General features: G+C 31.1%; 1 protein-coding gene across 1 annotated transcript; it reads right to left on the bottom strand.

Moving 5' to 3' along the window:
- Positions 1-7,956: 7,956 nt before the first annotated feature.
- LOC123890455 lies at positions 7,957-8,604 on the bottom strand. The gene is made up of 2 exons (XM_045940065.1): positions 8,372-8,604; positions 7,957-8,270 (listed from the first exon to the last, which is right to left on the bottom strand). Exons 1-2 carry the CDS (start codon positions 8,464-8,466, stop codon positions 8,033-8,035), a joined length of 333 nt encoding a protein of 110 aa, XP_045796021.1. The 5' UTR covers positions 8,467-8,604; the 3' UTR covers positions 7,957-8,032.
- Positions 8,605-13,835: the final 5,231 nt, after the last annotated feature.

The raw sequence follows: 13,835 nt of genomic DNA, 5'->3' as shown, positions 1-13,835 counted from the left end.
CATACTGTTGAGATTCCGGCAAAAATAGAGGGTGAATATGAGGACGTAGAGTGGTTTCTTACTGGTGAGGTTTTGGACTCTAAATGGTTCAGTTTGGTGAACTCCTAAACTTAAGTAAATGGTTTGGTTGACAAACTGTAACTAGAAATAGCAGTTCAGTTTGTAATTTTTAGTTTTTGGTTCAGTTAATAATGGTTTGGTTTTTCAGTTTTATTGAACACCCCTAATATTAACTTGAGGTTAAGTTACCAACTGAATAAAATAACCTATTGAAACATCAGTGAGAATTCAATACTTAATTGTGGGATTAAATGTTTTTTTAGTCTCTCTGAAATTTCCATCTATATGGTTGTCTACTCATTGAAGGAAGAATTCTTTTTTTAGAGCTGCTGTTGTCATTTATCTACCAACTGATCCAAGAAATCGGAATAATCCGATACCCATTTGGTTGATTTATTTATTTTTTTGGTAAAAAAGAGAGCCGAAGCCCAATTTGGTTGATAAGTATGAGAAGAAGGAATTGTCTAAATAATCTATAATCATACACAAAAGATACTGTTAATTACACATTAGCGATCAAATCAAACTGAGTTGAAGAGTGCTTGACAAGTTTTGCCGAATACATATTGAAGAAGGAATACCACATGTGCCCAAGAAGGGTAGAAGAGCATGTCTCTGTGCTTGTAAAAGACTGGAAGCCTCGCAATCGCAACTGTCATCGAAAGTGCAGCAAATCCATTAAACAAAAGTACCATATTTCCATAGAACAATGCACCGGCATATATGCCCCCGTCAATCACTGAATCATGGTGCATTTCAGTTCAGAGAAAAACGGTCATGGTAACGATAGCCATCACAGCAAGCTTGAAGAAGGAGAAATGCATTAGTAATAGAATAGCATATACATAGTTTATACATAAAGTGAAATACTATAATGTTCAAATTCTTAGAACCTACTTGGCAAAGTTTGAATTTATATATAAATTTTATATATAATGTTCAAATTGTGTAACTTGATAGGTCTTGCATGGGAAATATTCTAAGTGGTCACTTGACCAAAACATTACATTTAGTCACAACCAATCAAAATTTGAGAACACATAAAAAATAATTTTGAGGTTTATCTTAATTGGATGAATGTGTGACCAAATATGATTTCTTGGATTAAAGACCATGTAAGATCGAATATCTCCTTGCATGGTGCATTATCTTTTTTGACTAAAAAATAGTCAAAAAAAGAGAAGGTAATGCACCTTTTTTACTCTTAGATTAATAAAGTTCACCAAAATAAATATGCACCCGAGAAATACTTGCATGATCATTATCATTTGGACACAATTTGGTCACACATACATAAGTGAGAAAAAGGTAGAAAAAGAAAATAATTAAATAATATATGTTTTAAAATAATTAAATGATATATATATTGTTATGTGTGTGACTAAATTGAATGACTAAACATACGAGACCATACAAGTATTTTTCTATGCACCCTCGATACCATATCTTTTTTCCGCTCCCTCTAGCACGACACTGTTTCCTTTCATCTTTGTATCCTTCCTCCACCTCCACATCAAAGTCATCCATCTTCATTAAAACACAACCAAAATTTAACTTAGTTCAATTTAAAATCAGATGCTTAATGCTTTAGAAAGTGCTTAGAAATTATGGGCTTCTAACTATTTGATTTGTGGTCTCATGAAACCCGAATCTCCAAATCTTTTAACCCTCAACTAACTTAATCAAGGATGGATCCAGAACTTTTGATTAGTGGGGTCAATTTCATTTGTTATAAATAATTATAATAAATTTTTAAGTTTATCCTTTACATTACTGATATTAGTATATAGGTTTGTCTTTGTCATCAAATTTTGAGTTAATTCCGTCAAAAACCTTTCATGTGGCACACCTTAATTAAGTTATCTACGTGGACGATATAAACAGAAACTTGACTAAGTGGACTAACTTATTGTAACGTTTGTAATGTAATAAACGAGCTTAAAACTTTTTAAATATATGAGACCAAATTAAAACTTAAAATAAATGTAAGAAATCAAACATGCAATTTAACCAAAACAAATTAACCAAAAAGAAAAACCAAAACAAAAGGCTTACTTGCAAAAATAGTCTCTCTATTTTAAAATCAAATTTTTTGGTACTCAACTTTATCAAACTTATGAAAATAGAGGACAAAAAGTTTGATTTTAAAATAGATAGACTATTTTCACGAGTTTAATAAAATAGGAACCAAAGATACAATTAAATCAAAACAAAATAAAGAAATAAAAGAAAATACAAGCCCTAAATTTTAAAATAGGAGACATAAGAAAAGGGCGTTGAGAAATTTTTTTACTTTCATTCTTTTGTATTATGAATATGTGTGTGGAGAAGTTACTTTATTTTATTCCATTTGAGTGCTTGAAAGTTGAAATGAAAATATTTGTTTGATTGTTTCCATTCCCTCTCCATTCTATGGCAAGGTGATCGTACTTTTAACATATACTACAGTTGCAAAACTTCAACAGATATTATATTGGTTTGTAAAAGTTCCATCGGTGGCCTGTGTGTGGGCAAGACAAAATTTGATGTGGGGGCAACATGTAAAAATGGTTATTTATTGGTCAAAAGATAATTGAAGGAGTGGGGTCAGCTGCACCCATTTTGTATAGTGTGCATCCGTCCCTGAACTTAATTAGTTAAGCTACCTACCATACCCTAAAATCTCACCATGTTTAAAAAAGTTACATAGCGACTTCATTTAAACGGTTACTAACCTCTTTCTAAAATAATACAGTAATTTGAAATGAGTTCAATTTTGAAAAAAAAAACTTTTAGTTAGATTTTATTTATTTATTTATTCATTTATTGTATGTTCAAACTTTAGATTATTGGTTTTTTTTTTAAAAATATTCAGATGGTCAAAAAATAGTTTGATAAAACCGTGATCCCGTTATCATTGTTAAGATTCCAGTCAAAAAAGAAAGTTTCAAATGAAAATATGACAAAAGTCTACCGCATGCATGCTTATTTATCATCATCATAATCCTCAAACTTTTCACGCCCAAAAATGGAATACATCTCTTTAGAGAAGACTCATAGTATGCTAATAAATTAAGGAAAATATATTAATTACTATCTTCGGGACAGGTAATTAGTAAAATTATTTTAGAGTTTGTGCAATAATTAACATATGTAAAAGTCTAAATTTTAGTTTTTTTAATACATATTTTTTCTTTCCTTTTCCTTTTTAGCTCATTAACTAGTGCTCTCGGGACACTAGTTAGTAAGATCCCTAAAATAAATATGATACTATATGTGCTCTTAAAACATATGTTAATAATCTCAAAAATAGCAAATATTTCTTAAAAAATTTAATATTTATACTCTCTTTTTTTGTTGACACATTTATACTCTTTTTTTATGTGATCAATATATATACTTTTGATAAATTGAATAACATTTTATAAGATAAAACTTTTACGTTTTATTTCTTAACACGTCCCTTAAGATATATGTCAATGTTTTCCAATAAATATGGAAAATTTATTAAAGACTTGTATATTTTATTTTTCAAAAATATAAAAATATTATTTTTAATGTAATTTTTTCTTGTTTTGTTTTCTTAACTAGTGCCAACAACACTTGTTAACATCGACTCTTTTAGAAATCTACTCTTATTTAGTTATAAATAGTCGATGTTGCAGGTTATAAAAAATGTTACTTTTAAGGAAAATTTCATGTGCAACCCTTTTTTTGGACTGTTTTGGTGCGGTCATAATCTGGCCAATGAGGATGCATTGTTGACTTACTTTGAATTATATGCTACAAACCCCCTTCTTTTTTTTGACTAAAAATAAAGGATATGCATTCATTCAAACTGATAGAGTACATCGATGTAATACAAATACAAATTTGCTAAAAACAAAAAGGATGAATCTGCAAACAAACTCACAGCATCCATGTTAATAGCATAAAACGGCAAATTACATAAGCCTACATATATGACTATATTGAAGTGTCTGGAATGTCCATGCCCCCAGATCTGCAGCGTTGATGACACAAAAGTCGACATTGGATAGATTTGTACTTGATCGGATCTAATCCTTCAACCTGAAACAAATGAACACCGCACAAAGACGGGAAAACAAAATACACCGCACAGAGACGACACAACAGAATACACCGCACAAGGACGGGATAACAAATAACACAAAACCAAACAAATATGTGAAAAATCACACTTATTTAATAACGAGAAAGAAAAAACAATTTGGAGGGGTGATTTTAGGTCAAGATTTGACCTAAAATCACCCCTCTTTGATAAACTAAGAAGAAGAAAAAAGGTGACGGCTAGGGTTAGAACTTAGGAGATGAGAGAAAAAGAGAGAAGAATTATTTTATGCTACAAACCCCTTATATGGTACTTACCATGCATCTTTATATCTATTAACATTTCAACTAAATTCCTATCATATTAAAAGTTACAAAATTACCTCAATGTTTAAATTGTTTTTAATTTTAATTGTGATTGTAAATCAATTAAAACAAAATTAAAACTAAAATTGAAAAGAAAAAAAAAAAGTCGCATAAAATTGAAACTAGACTTTCCTATTTGATCATCCCTATTCTTTTTCCACTTTTCCATGACAATAGGCTTCAATTGGCAAAAATAATAACCGGTCACAAAGTAAGTAGTTTCATGGTACACACAGTTTCCTGGTATATCAAAACGAAGCATTTTTGTCGTATTAGTTATTACTAATTTTTGTCAAATGCTTATAGTAATATCAACTCATGTAATGTTCTAATGGTTCAATGTCAAAACAAATTATTATTTGTTTATTTATTCCGAATCATATTCTAAATAATTATGTGCTAGTCTATGCTTGTTCATGACATGAAGTTTCCTTTTCCTATTCAATGTTGGTTTTGGCCTAAATATTCAGGCTCAATCAAAACATACAAAAAACCAATAAACTAATTTCAAAAACCCAATTTATGAAACCAAATCATGAAAAAATTGGACGAATCTTCAAGTTCAACAAAACTGAATGTTGAAGGTTGAACGAACCTTGATAGATCGAAGACGAATTTGAATACTGAACCTGGAGCTTGAAGGTTGAACGAAGCTTGAGGGTAGGAGTGAAATTTGTTGGAACGAAGCTTGAGGGCAGGAGTGAAGGTTGAACGAATTCGAAAAAACATTGGAATGAAGAAGATGAATTCGTCGTTGTTCATTATGTTGGTGGACTGCTTGATAGCGCAACTGAGTGAGTGAAATAGATGGAATTTCTAATGGGGACAAGAAGATGAAATTAAGGTTAAATTTGTCATGGGTTTTAAGGCTCACACGATGATTTTTCAATTTGGGATTTAGGGTTTTCAATTTGGGCAAGTATTAGCTTTACTTGATGCTAGAAAAGAAATATATCGTTGAGGTTTATCACATATATTATCTTTCCTTTTTTTTTTACGCATGATTTGTTTTTAATTGAAGTAAAATTTTTTTTTGTTTGTAATTTGTAAATGAATATTTACTTGATGGGGGACTCATTCAATAAATAAAAGTTTGTTAAAAAAAATGACTCACCATGAACTTGCGCTGATGTGTGAATTAAATTGAATTATATTGGTGAAAAAAAAAAGACGGTACCAAAACAGTTCATAAAGGAAATGCACCATAAAATCTCCCTACTTTTAAGGCCGATTTTAATACATATATGAATAATATTAATATTGTTTTAATATTATTGTTATTATTAGATTTGGTACCTTAAAAAAAATTGCATTATATAAACATAAACTTAATTAAATAATTTTGGTCCATCATTTTGATCAAAATTAACTTTTAATTCTTGATCATATTTTTAAATCCAAATCTTGGTCCCTATTTTACGATCTTTGTGGTGGTTTTTTGTGGTCCTCCACTATTTTTTATGATGCAGCACAACTAAATTGTGAATCTCGAAAGTGAAACTGTGTTACCTTCGTGAAATCAAGCTTCACAAGCTCAACAAATCATACCATGACATCTCAAAGCTTCTTTGAGAGAAGAAGATTGGGGGCGAAGTGTTGGATGAGACCAGTGGAGCAGGGATTTGGATCCTCTCAAATTTTTCCTCATGTGTTCTTTTCTTTTTCTTAATCCAAGGGTTGATAATTCTCTCATTTTTATTCGTTGTAATTTACCAACCATTGAATTAAGATATCGTGGAGACAAAATTGATTACTTTGTAATTTACCAACCTTTTTCTTTATCACGTGGATTAAGATATGTTTGACAACTTTGTATAATCAAATTGGAAATGATCCAAATCCGTGGAGCAACGGGGGTTGCAATGTTTGTTCAACCTTATAAAATATGGTGGAGACAAAAAATAAAAACCTAAAGTTGTAAAAGGGGACCAAAAAATTTTAAAAATTGAAGGACTAGCTAAAAAATTTCATTTTTGTCAAAATAAGAGAATAAATAAAATCCACTTCATTCTGGTAGCTTCTCATATAAACCAAGGGTAACATATATCATTCCTCTTGTACACCTCATGTAGTGATCATACTTACCAGCAACACTGCTAAGACCGTTTGATTCATCTCAATGGCTACTCTTGCTCTATCCTAGCTATTGTTAAGTTGTCGCAAACAGTTATAATTACCGTCTCCCCTATATATGGATAAGATTTTGCCGCCAATGTAAACAATTCAATCACTTTTCACTTATCAACCACATACTGACTTGATCGTTAAAATATTAACCTGTTTTGTAAGTATCTTCCCCATCGTGCCAGAAAACCTAATGACACTAACTATTTCGAGCCTCACCATCAGAATTATCTCATTCTGATTCGATAAAAATAAATATCAAAATAAAATTTAATTTCATTGAATTATTAATTTATTAGTCTATTTAAATTTAGGTCAAATTTCTTTCGTTTAAATATATCATATAAAATAGATTTCAATGTACGTAGACGACTAACACACCATAAATAACTTTTTTTTTTTTTACAAAACGAGGGCAAGGCCCAATATATCGTAGATTTTTTTAAATAAGTCTATGACAAACCATATACTAAGTATAGACCTTAAATTTTTTAATCAAAACAAACTTATATCTTACAAAGCATAATTATGTTCAACTTATAATTCTCAAACCTTCGCTATGTTGGGCCATTAAAAGAAAGTTTCACCGATTTAATCGACACATTAAATATTGAAAAATCATACAAATAATTTTAACATCATATTTTCATATAAAATTTTAGAACATTAGATTTATAAGTTATCTTACTTATAAATTGTTTAATCTTAACTCTTTCGATCGATAGAAAATTTGACTACCCTTATAGATCTCAACGCACTTACGCACTATACACGATGAAAGGCATGACAATGTATGTAGTAGAAGAGAAAGGGGAGGAGGAATGGGTCGTACTAGATGATAAATGAACAACTAACAACAAGACATGGACAGCAAAATAACGTGTCTAAACTCTAAATCATTTCCATTCCCTCTACGGAATATAATGTCACTCTCTCTCATTAATATCATTGAATCATATGTTAAAAATAATTCACAAATATTATCCATATCGTTGACCAGTCAAACGAACAATAAAAGCGGCGTTTCACATTTTAACACGTTAGTTGGTTTGAACAGAACATTACATGCATTTGACTCATTTGTTTTTTCTCTATCTTTGACCATAACAATCAAATTTATAAATAATAAATAAATATCTCCCTCTCTCTCTCTCTCTCTTACTATATTTTTTCATGTCAGAGGCATCTCATTCTCAATTTATTAATTCCAACCACAATACATACAAAATTAAAAAAAATTAGGGTCGAAAGAACTTGATGCCATAATCGACTTTCTTAATCAGATGGTCCAGTGAACTGAATACTGGTGGTAAAAAAAAAAATTTTACTAGCTACAAATATTGAACAAAATTTGAATGAATTATATTATATTGTATATAATTTTAATTTAAATTAAATTAAATACAACATTAATATAATAATATAGTAATAATTAACAAGATGGTGAAGATGAAGAAGAAGAAGAAGATTCAAATTTATAGTACTTGTCAACAGCAACAGAAACATCCCAAGTACAACTGAGTCCTTTTGGAATGGTGACAAGGTCTCCAGCTCCAAACTCTACAAAATCTGATGACCCTTTTGTGTATGCTTTCACTTTTCCTTTCAATAAATAGCATGTTTCTTCAGCATCAAATTTCAATTGGTATTTTCCTGGTGAACAACCCCATCTTTTTATTTTCACACCCCCCATTACAAGAATGAAAACTTTATGTTAGATTAAATATGCAAAAAAATAATAAAAATAGAGATAGTGATTTAGAATGCTTACTTAGGCCAACATTTGATGTTTAATTCAGCTAGACGTGACTGAGAAGGGTTTCTTTCAATGGTGATTCTAAGATTTGAATTGGAATCTGAAGCCATGGAGTTTTTGGGAAGAGAAATATGAAGAAAGTTATTTTTGTTGTTACATGCAGTGTGGGATTTTGGATAGAAAAAGAAGGAATCTTTTTGTGTAGTACTAGTACTACTAGTGTGTTATTATTATGAGAGAGGACAAGATTTTATAAGACCTTTGACAAAAATTAATGTGGATATTTATATTTATATGGGGCATTTATTATATTTCACCTATCACTTTGTGCCACATAGTTGTCACAGCATTGCTTTTTCAACAAAAATATATGACACGTTTGGTCAACAAAATTAATATACTCATATTTAGTAGTATGAATTTTGGTCAACAAAATTGATGATGTATTTGGTCTAAAGTTTAGACCAAATATATAATTTTTTGTTGATTAATTTGTCGTTTATATTTATGACCGAAAAATAACACTGCGAAAATAAATTTTGGTCATTTTAAGAAATTTTAAGATTCAATTTAAACTTTGAGTTGCTAAGAAAAATAATTACTTATAAATATAAAATATAAATTTTTTTTTACAAAGTAAAGAATATTTATGTGACACGGTATTGCAATGAACACGACGACGACGGTGTCCTTGTCGATCTTGTAAGTTGTTTGCATTCTTGATTGTTTTGATCGTCTTTTTCATGTTAAATATGTCTGGTATACATGTTACCCGGACCTGCAATATTTAAAACATGACTCATTGAAAAAGGTCTAAAATGAGTTGAGAATTTGGCTCAAACGCAGTTTAAAAGATCTTCTATTATGAATTAATCCACCTCACTTCTTTGTTGTTTGGTTTTATTTGTTGTTGTTGGTTGGGTTGATGGCGGATTTGTGTTTCGGTGTAGGTCATAAATTGTTGGTCACCAGACTATTCACTTGCGTCCAAAAAAATCCACATGAAGTTTCACAATTGCGATTTCATGATTTGGGATCAGACGACACGAGAAGAATGACAGTTTGAGGACGGCGCAACGGCACAAATTTGTAAAAAAAAAAATGGTGGCTTTGGAACACCACATATGAACTTGAACCTAGACCATTATGATTTCTTCCAAAACTTTTACAAATTGATCTTTTAATGAATGTTTATGAAAACAAAAGTGAAAAATCAATTGGTCAATTTTGGGAAGAATATTTATCTTGCATGATAGCATTTTCTACTGAATTCAAAGGGTATAAAGGGAATTTTTTTAATTGAGGAGATAGAAATTTTTCATCAATTGCTCGGTGATGAGAACATAAGCTCAAGGTCAGCAAAAGATAACACTTTTCCAATAGTTGAAATGGTGAGAGTGGGTTTTCGTTTGCTCAAATTACAAATGTAATCATACTAGTGTAAAACTCGTGCTATACACAACTAAAATTATTTATGTATATTACTTAATTTAGTGAGTTTTGTTTTGAAATCTCGATATTCAGTCTAAGGACCGACTAATTTGAGGGTTTAATTTTACCGTTTACTTATAGAAGTTCCGTTTAAAATCAAAGCAAAGTTCTGTATAGACTACTTCACCGAAATTGGTACCGGGAAGAATCGAATTTTTAGGAGACAAAAACATTTTGTTTTTATTTTTATGGACTAAAATCAAATTTCACTATATTTTTAATTACAAAAAACTTATTTAACCATAATTTTGTTTAATTCATATGCTTTTTTTTGTGTAAAAAATTTACAATCTTGAACCATTTTTTTTGGTATGATATTTTCAATCAATTATAACAATCATATAAAAAAAAACAATTTTACTTTAATCATTAACTATTTTTAAAGCCACATATATTTATGATTTTTTTTTGAAACAGTCACATACTGTATACTCCCTCCGTCCCAAAATATAAGCAAAAATTAGTCAATAAAAATTACATACATTTACTTTTGTTGACCTTTTTTACTTATATTTTGGGACAGAGTGATTATTTATGATTGGGATGTGTGTTATTTCAAATTTTCACATATATTAATGATACTTTTCTTTTGTTGAGAAATTAATGATACTTGTATGTTGTATCCTTAAAACTGTGCTTAGACAAATTATGTAATCAAACAATATTTCTAATGTGTATTTCCCTCAATTGGGTGGCTTAGGATCATAACGGCAAAAGAGATCTACATGAAAGTAAACTATGATCTCTTATCGCAGAACATATGATAATAAATAATGATACCCATATCACAGAATTATTACTACACATATAGAAAAATAACGACATACTTCCAAAAAGAAAAATAACGACATAAGTTGCAGCTTCATTTATGCCATATGCTTTACCTTGAGAAGTTTCATATCGGTTACGAAATGTTCTAAACAATTGTTTATAAAGTATAAGCAATTTTCACTTTTTAAATTGATTTTGTAGGATTGAGGTAGACCTAATACTCAATTCTAAGATGATAGGTTTCCACTCTCAGGTCACCCACTGTTTATATCCACGCACCAAACTCAATAATATTTGGCGTGTGAGTGTGTTAAGAAGTCTTACATTGGTTACGAGATGGCCTAAATGTGTGTTTATTAATGAGGGCAATCCTCACCTTATAAGCCGGTTTTGTAGGGTTGAGTTACGTCAAATACTAAAAGAAATACAGCAGTACCACTTTGGTCTTGATTTATGAACCGACACATACATAAAATTCTTATAAAAAGCCAGGTTAACCTCTTAAGTTAGTTGTTATGTCAAAGTAATGAGTTACTTAAGTTGTATTGTATATGTACTTGCTTAAAATTCTTAAACAAACATAATATAACTCTCCAATAGGAAAAAGTTGAGTTTTTGATCCGCATGCACCATTTGCTTAATACCCTATTATAATGCTATGAGATATCTCTTCATGATTCTCAAGGTTAGAGTCCATGAGATAAAAGGTTTCTGTTTCACATTGATCTACTAACAGTACTTGAGTTTTTTCAACCATGAGTTGGACTTGGTGAGAAGAAATTTGCAAGGCATTTTTTTTCTTCCTTTTTTGAGGAATTTATATGTTAATGGATATGAATCATCTTTTTGCAGTATAAACATTATGTAAGTGAGCAAATTATAGTGTTAAAAGTGGTTATAATTTGATGTTGAAATGCACAGGGAGGGCTGAAACATTACAAGATGAAGGGGATTGGAAGAGCCTATGGAAATCACACGCTCCACCAAAAACAAAGCACTTGTTATGGACGATTTGTAAGGGATGCTTGCCAACCCGAATTCAATTAAATGAAAGGTTTGTGTCTTGTCCTTTAACATGTCTCATATGTGAACAACAAAATGAAGATGATTGGCATGCATTTTTTGAGTGTAGTGATAGCGTATTAGCATGGAAAGGGGTTGGATTGGAAGCAAATTTTTTGGAATACACTCACAGCTACCATAATGTAAAAGATGTCATTATGCATGTGTGTAGAAATGAGAATGAAAGAGTAGTGGGGCTGTTTGCTATGGTATTTTGGGTGCTATGGAATAATAGAAACAAATGCGTTTGGAATGGTGAGAAAGAAGCGGGACGAAGTGTCGGGATTAAGGCATCGGTGTTATGGAACGAGTGGCATGAGGTTCAGCTGATACGCACCAGCAGTAACAATGTTAATCAGCCACAGCAGATACAAAGTTCATTAAAGTGGAAAAACCCCCTTCGGATGGTATAAATGCAATGTTGACGCAGCATTCCACAAGGAGGAAATGAAAACTAGTGCAGGTTGTTGTGTTCGTGATCATACGGGTCAATTCATCATGGCCGGAACATCATGGAATCAAGGAAGGTGCTCTATTATAGAAGGAGAAGCTATAGCATTGTTGGGAGCAATGACGGAGGCAGCAAGAGGCATCACTCACGTCATATTTGAGACCGATTCTAAAAGAGTAGTGGATGCAATACAAAAATTGCATAGGGGCTTTTCCTAATTTAATTCCATCATATGTAATATTCAAAGTTCTCTGTCTTTTAATTCTAATTTTAAGGTGAAGTTTGCCAAACGACAAGCGAACATGGTTGCCCATAAACTTGCTAGAGCGGCCATTTCTTGGGCTAGTTGCTATTATCTTGAGATGATACCTACTTGTATTGAAACTATTTTGATTAATGAAATGTTTTAAGTTTGTGTTTGTCAAAAAAAAATAAAATAAAAATTGAACAAATGAACAGATTAATTCATCAGTGACATGGCTGCAAATTTCAGCAATACTCATCAGTGATATGATTCATCTAAAGGGGTTGAAGAACTGTCATATGATATGATTCATATCACCCCTCTGTACCTTTGTCTTCTGTTGGAAAAAAGAGTATGTAATTGTGAAGAGTGGTCACATATGATATGAACCAGCATTTGGAGCAAATATGACAGCTTATATAACTCCCCCTCAATCAATTTTCGTTCAGAGATAACAATAACTGCTCTCAGACAGTTGCATGTATTTTACCACCCTTGAAATAAAGAACAGCAAATAACTAACATATTCCAAACCATATCAAAGATTAAATTATATTAAATATGGTTTACATATTAAAGACATGTAAAATTGTGAAGCGAGTTTAGTTTTGAAGTTTTTCTTTTTGGATTGATATTGATATGAAATATTGACAAAAGCTTAAACCATGAAACAAAACCTTTCATTCTTTCAACAATTGAAGGAAATGGAGCTAGATAATGCATTTCCCATGTGTGGTGTACACCAAATTCACATATATATCAAAAGCAACCAGCCACTCCTACTCCTACGTCTCTAAACGCAAATCAAACTAACCTAAGACTGTGGGATGGAGGTTGCTGCAGAAATTAGAAAGAAGAGTGTTAAGAATAAATGTAGCCGCCAAAACACACAGAGAATTTCAAACCTCGGCGCAGAAGCGGAAAAGCACATCAAAATTGAAATTAAAACGAAAATTGCTGGTTTTATAGATCTACAGTGGTTGACGGAGCATTCTATTTTGTTAAGATAATAGATAAATCGAGTTTGATCAACTCAATTTACATTGTTAAGATAATAGATAAATCGAGTTTGATCAACTCAATTTACACTAGGATTGCAAATACATTGCTCTGCAAACATATCAAATTAAGATTTCAAACTTGAAGTTTGCAGCGAGCAAGGAGGACAAGAGGATGAAGTAGAGGTATGCGAGAAGCAGACGAGAAAGAAATAGAGAGATGTCTTGAAAGAGATGAATGGAGAGCAAGAATGTGAAATGAGGAGGGAGATGAATGGAGAACACGGAACAATCGTGCATAACAACAAAGAACAACATAAAAAATTAGCATAACAGCATACAAAACAGCAAAGAACAAAATCAAAATATAACAACAAAGAAACAACATGGAAAAGATTTCTCAAATAACAACATTCAGACATTCACCAAGAGAATTAAAAAAATAAATAGAAAAATAAAAAC

The sequence above is a fragment of the Trifolium pratense genome, linkage group LG6 (genome assembly GCF_020283565.1).
Source record: "Trifolium pratense cultivar HEN17-A07 linkage group LG6, ARS_RC_1.1, whole genome shotgun sequence".
Lineage (NCBI taxonomy): Eukaryota > Viridiplantae > Streptophyta > Magnoliopsida > Fabales > Fabaceae > Trifolium > Trifolium pratense.
This window is presented reverse-complemented; position numbering and strand designations above follow the sequence as displayed.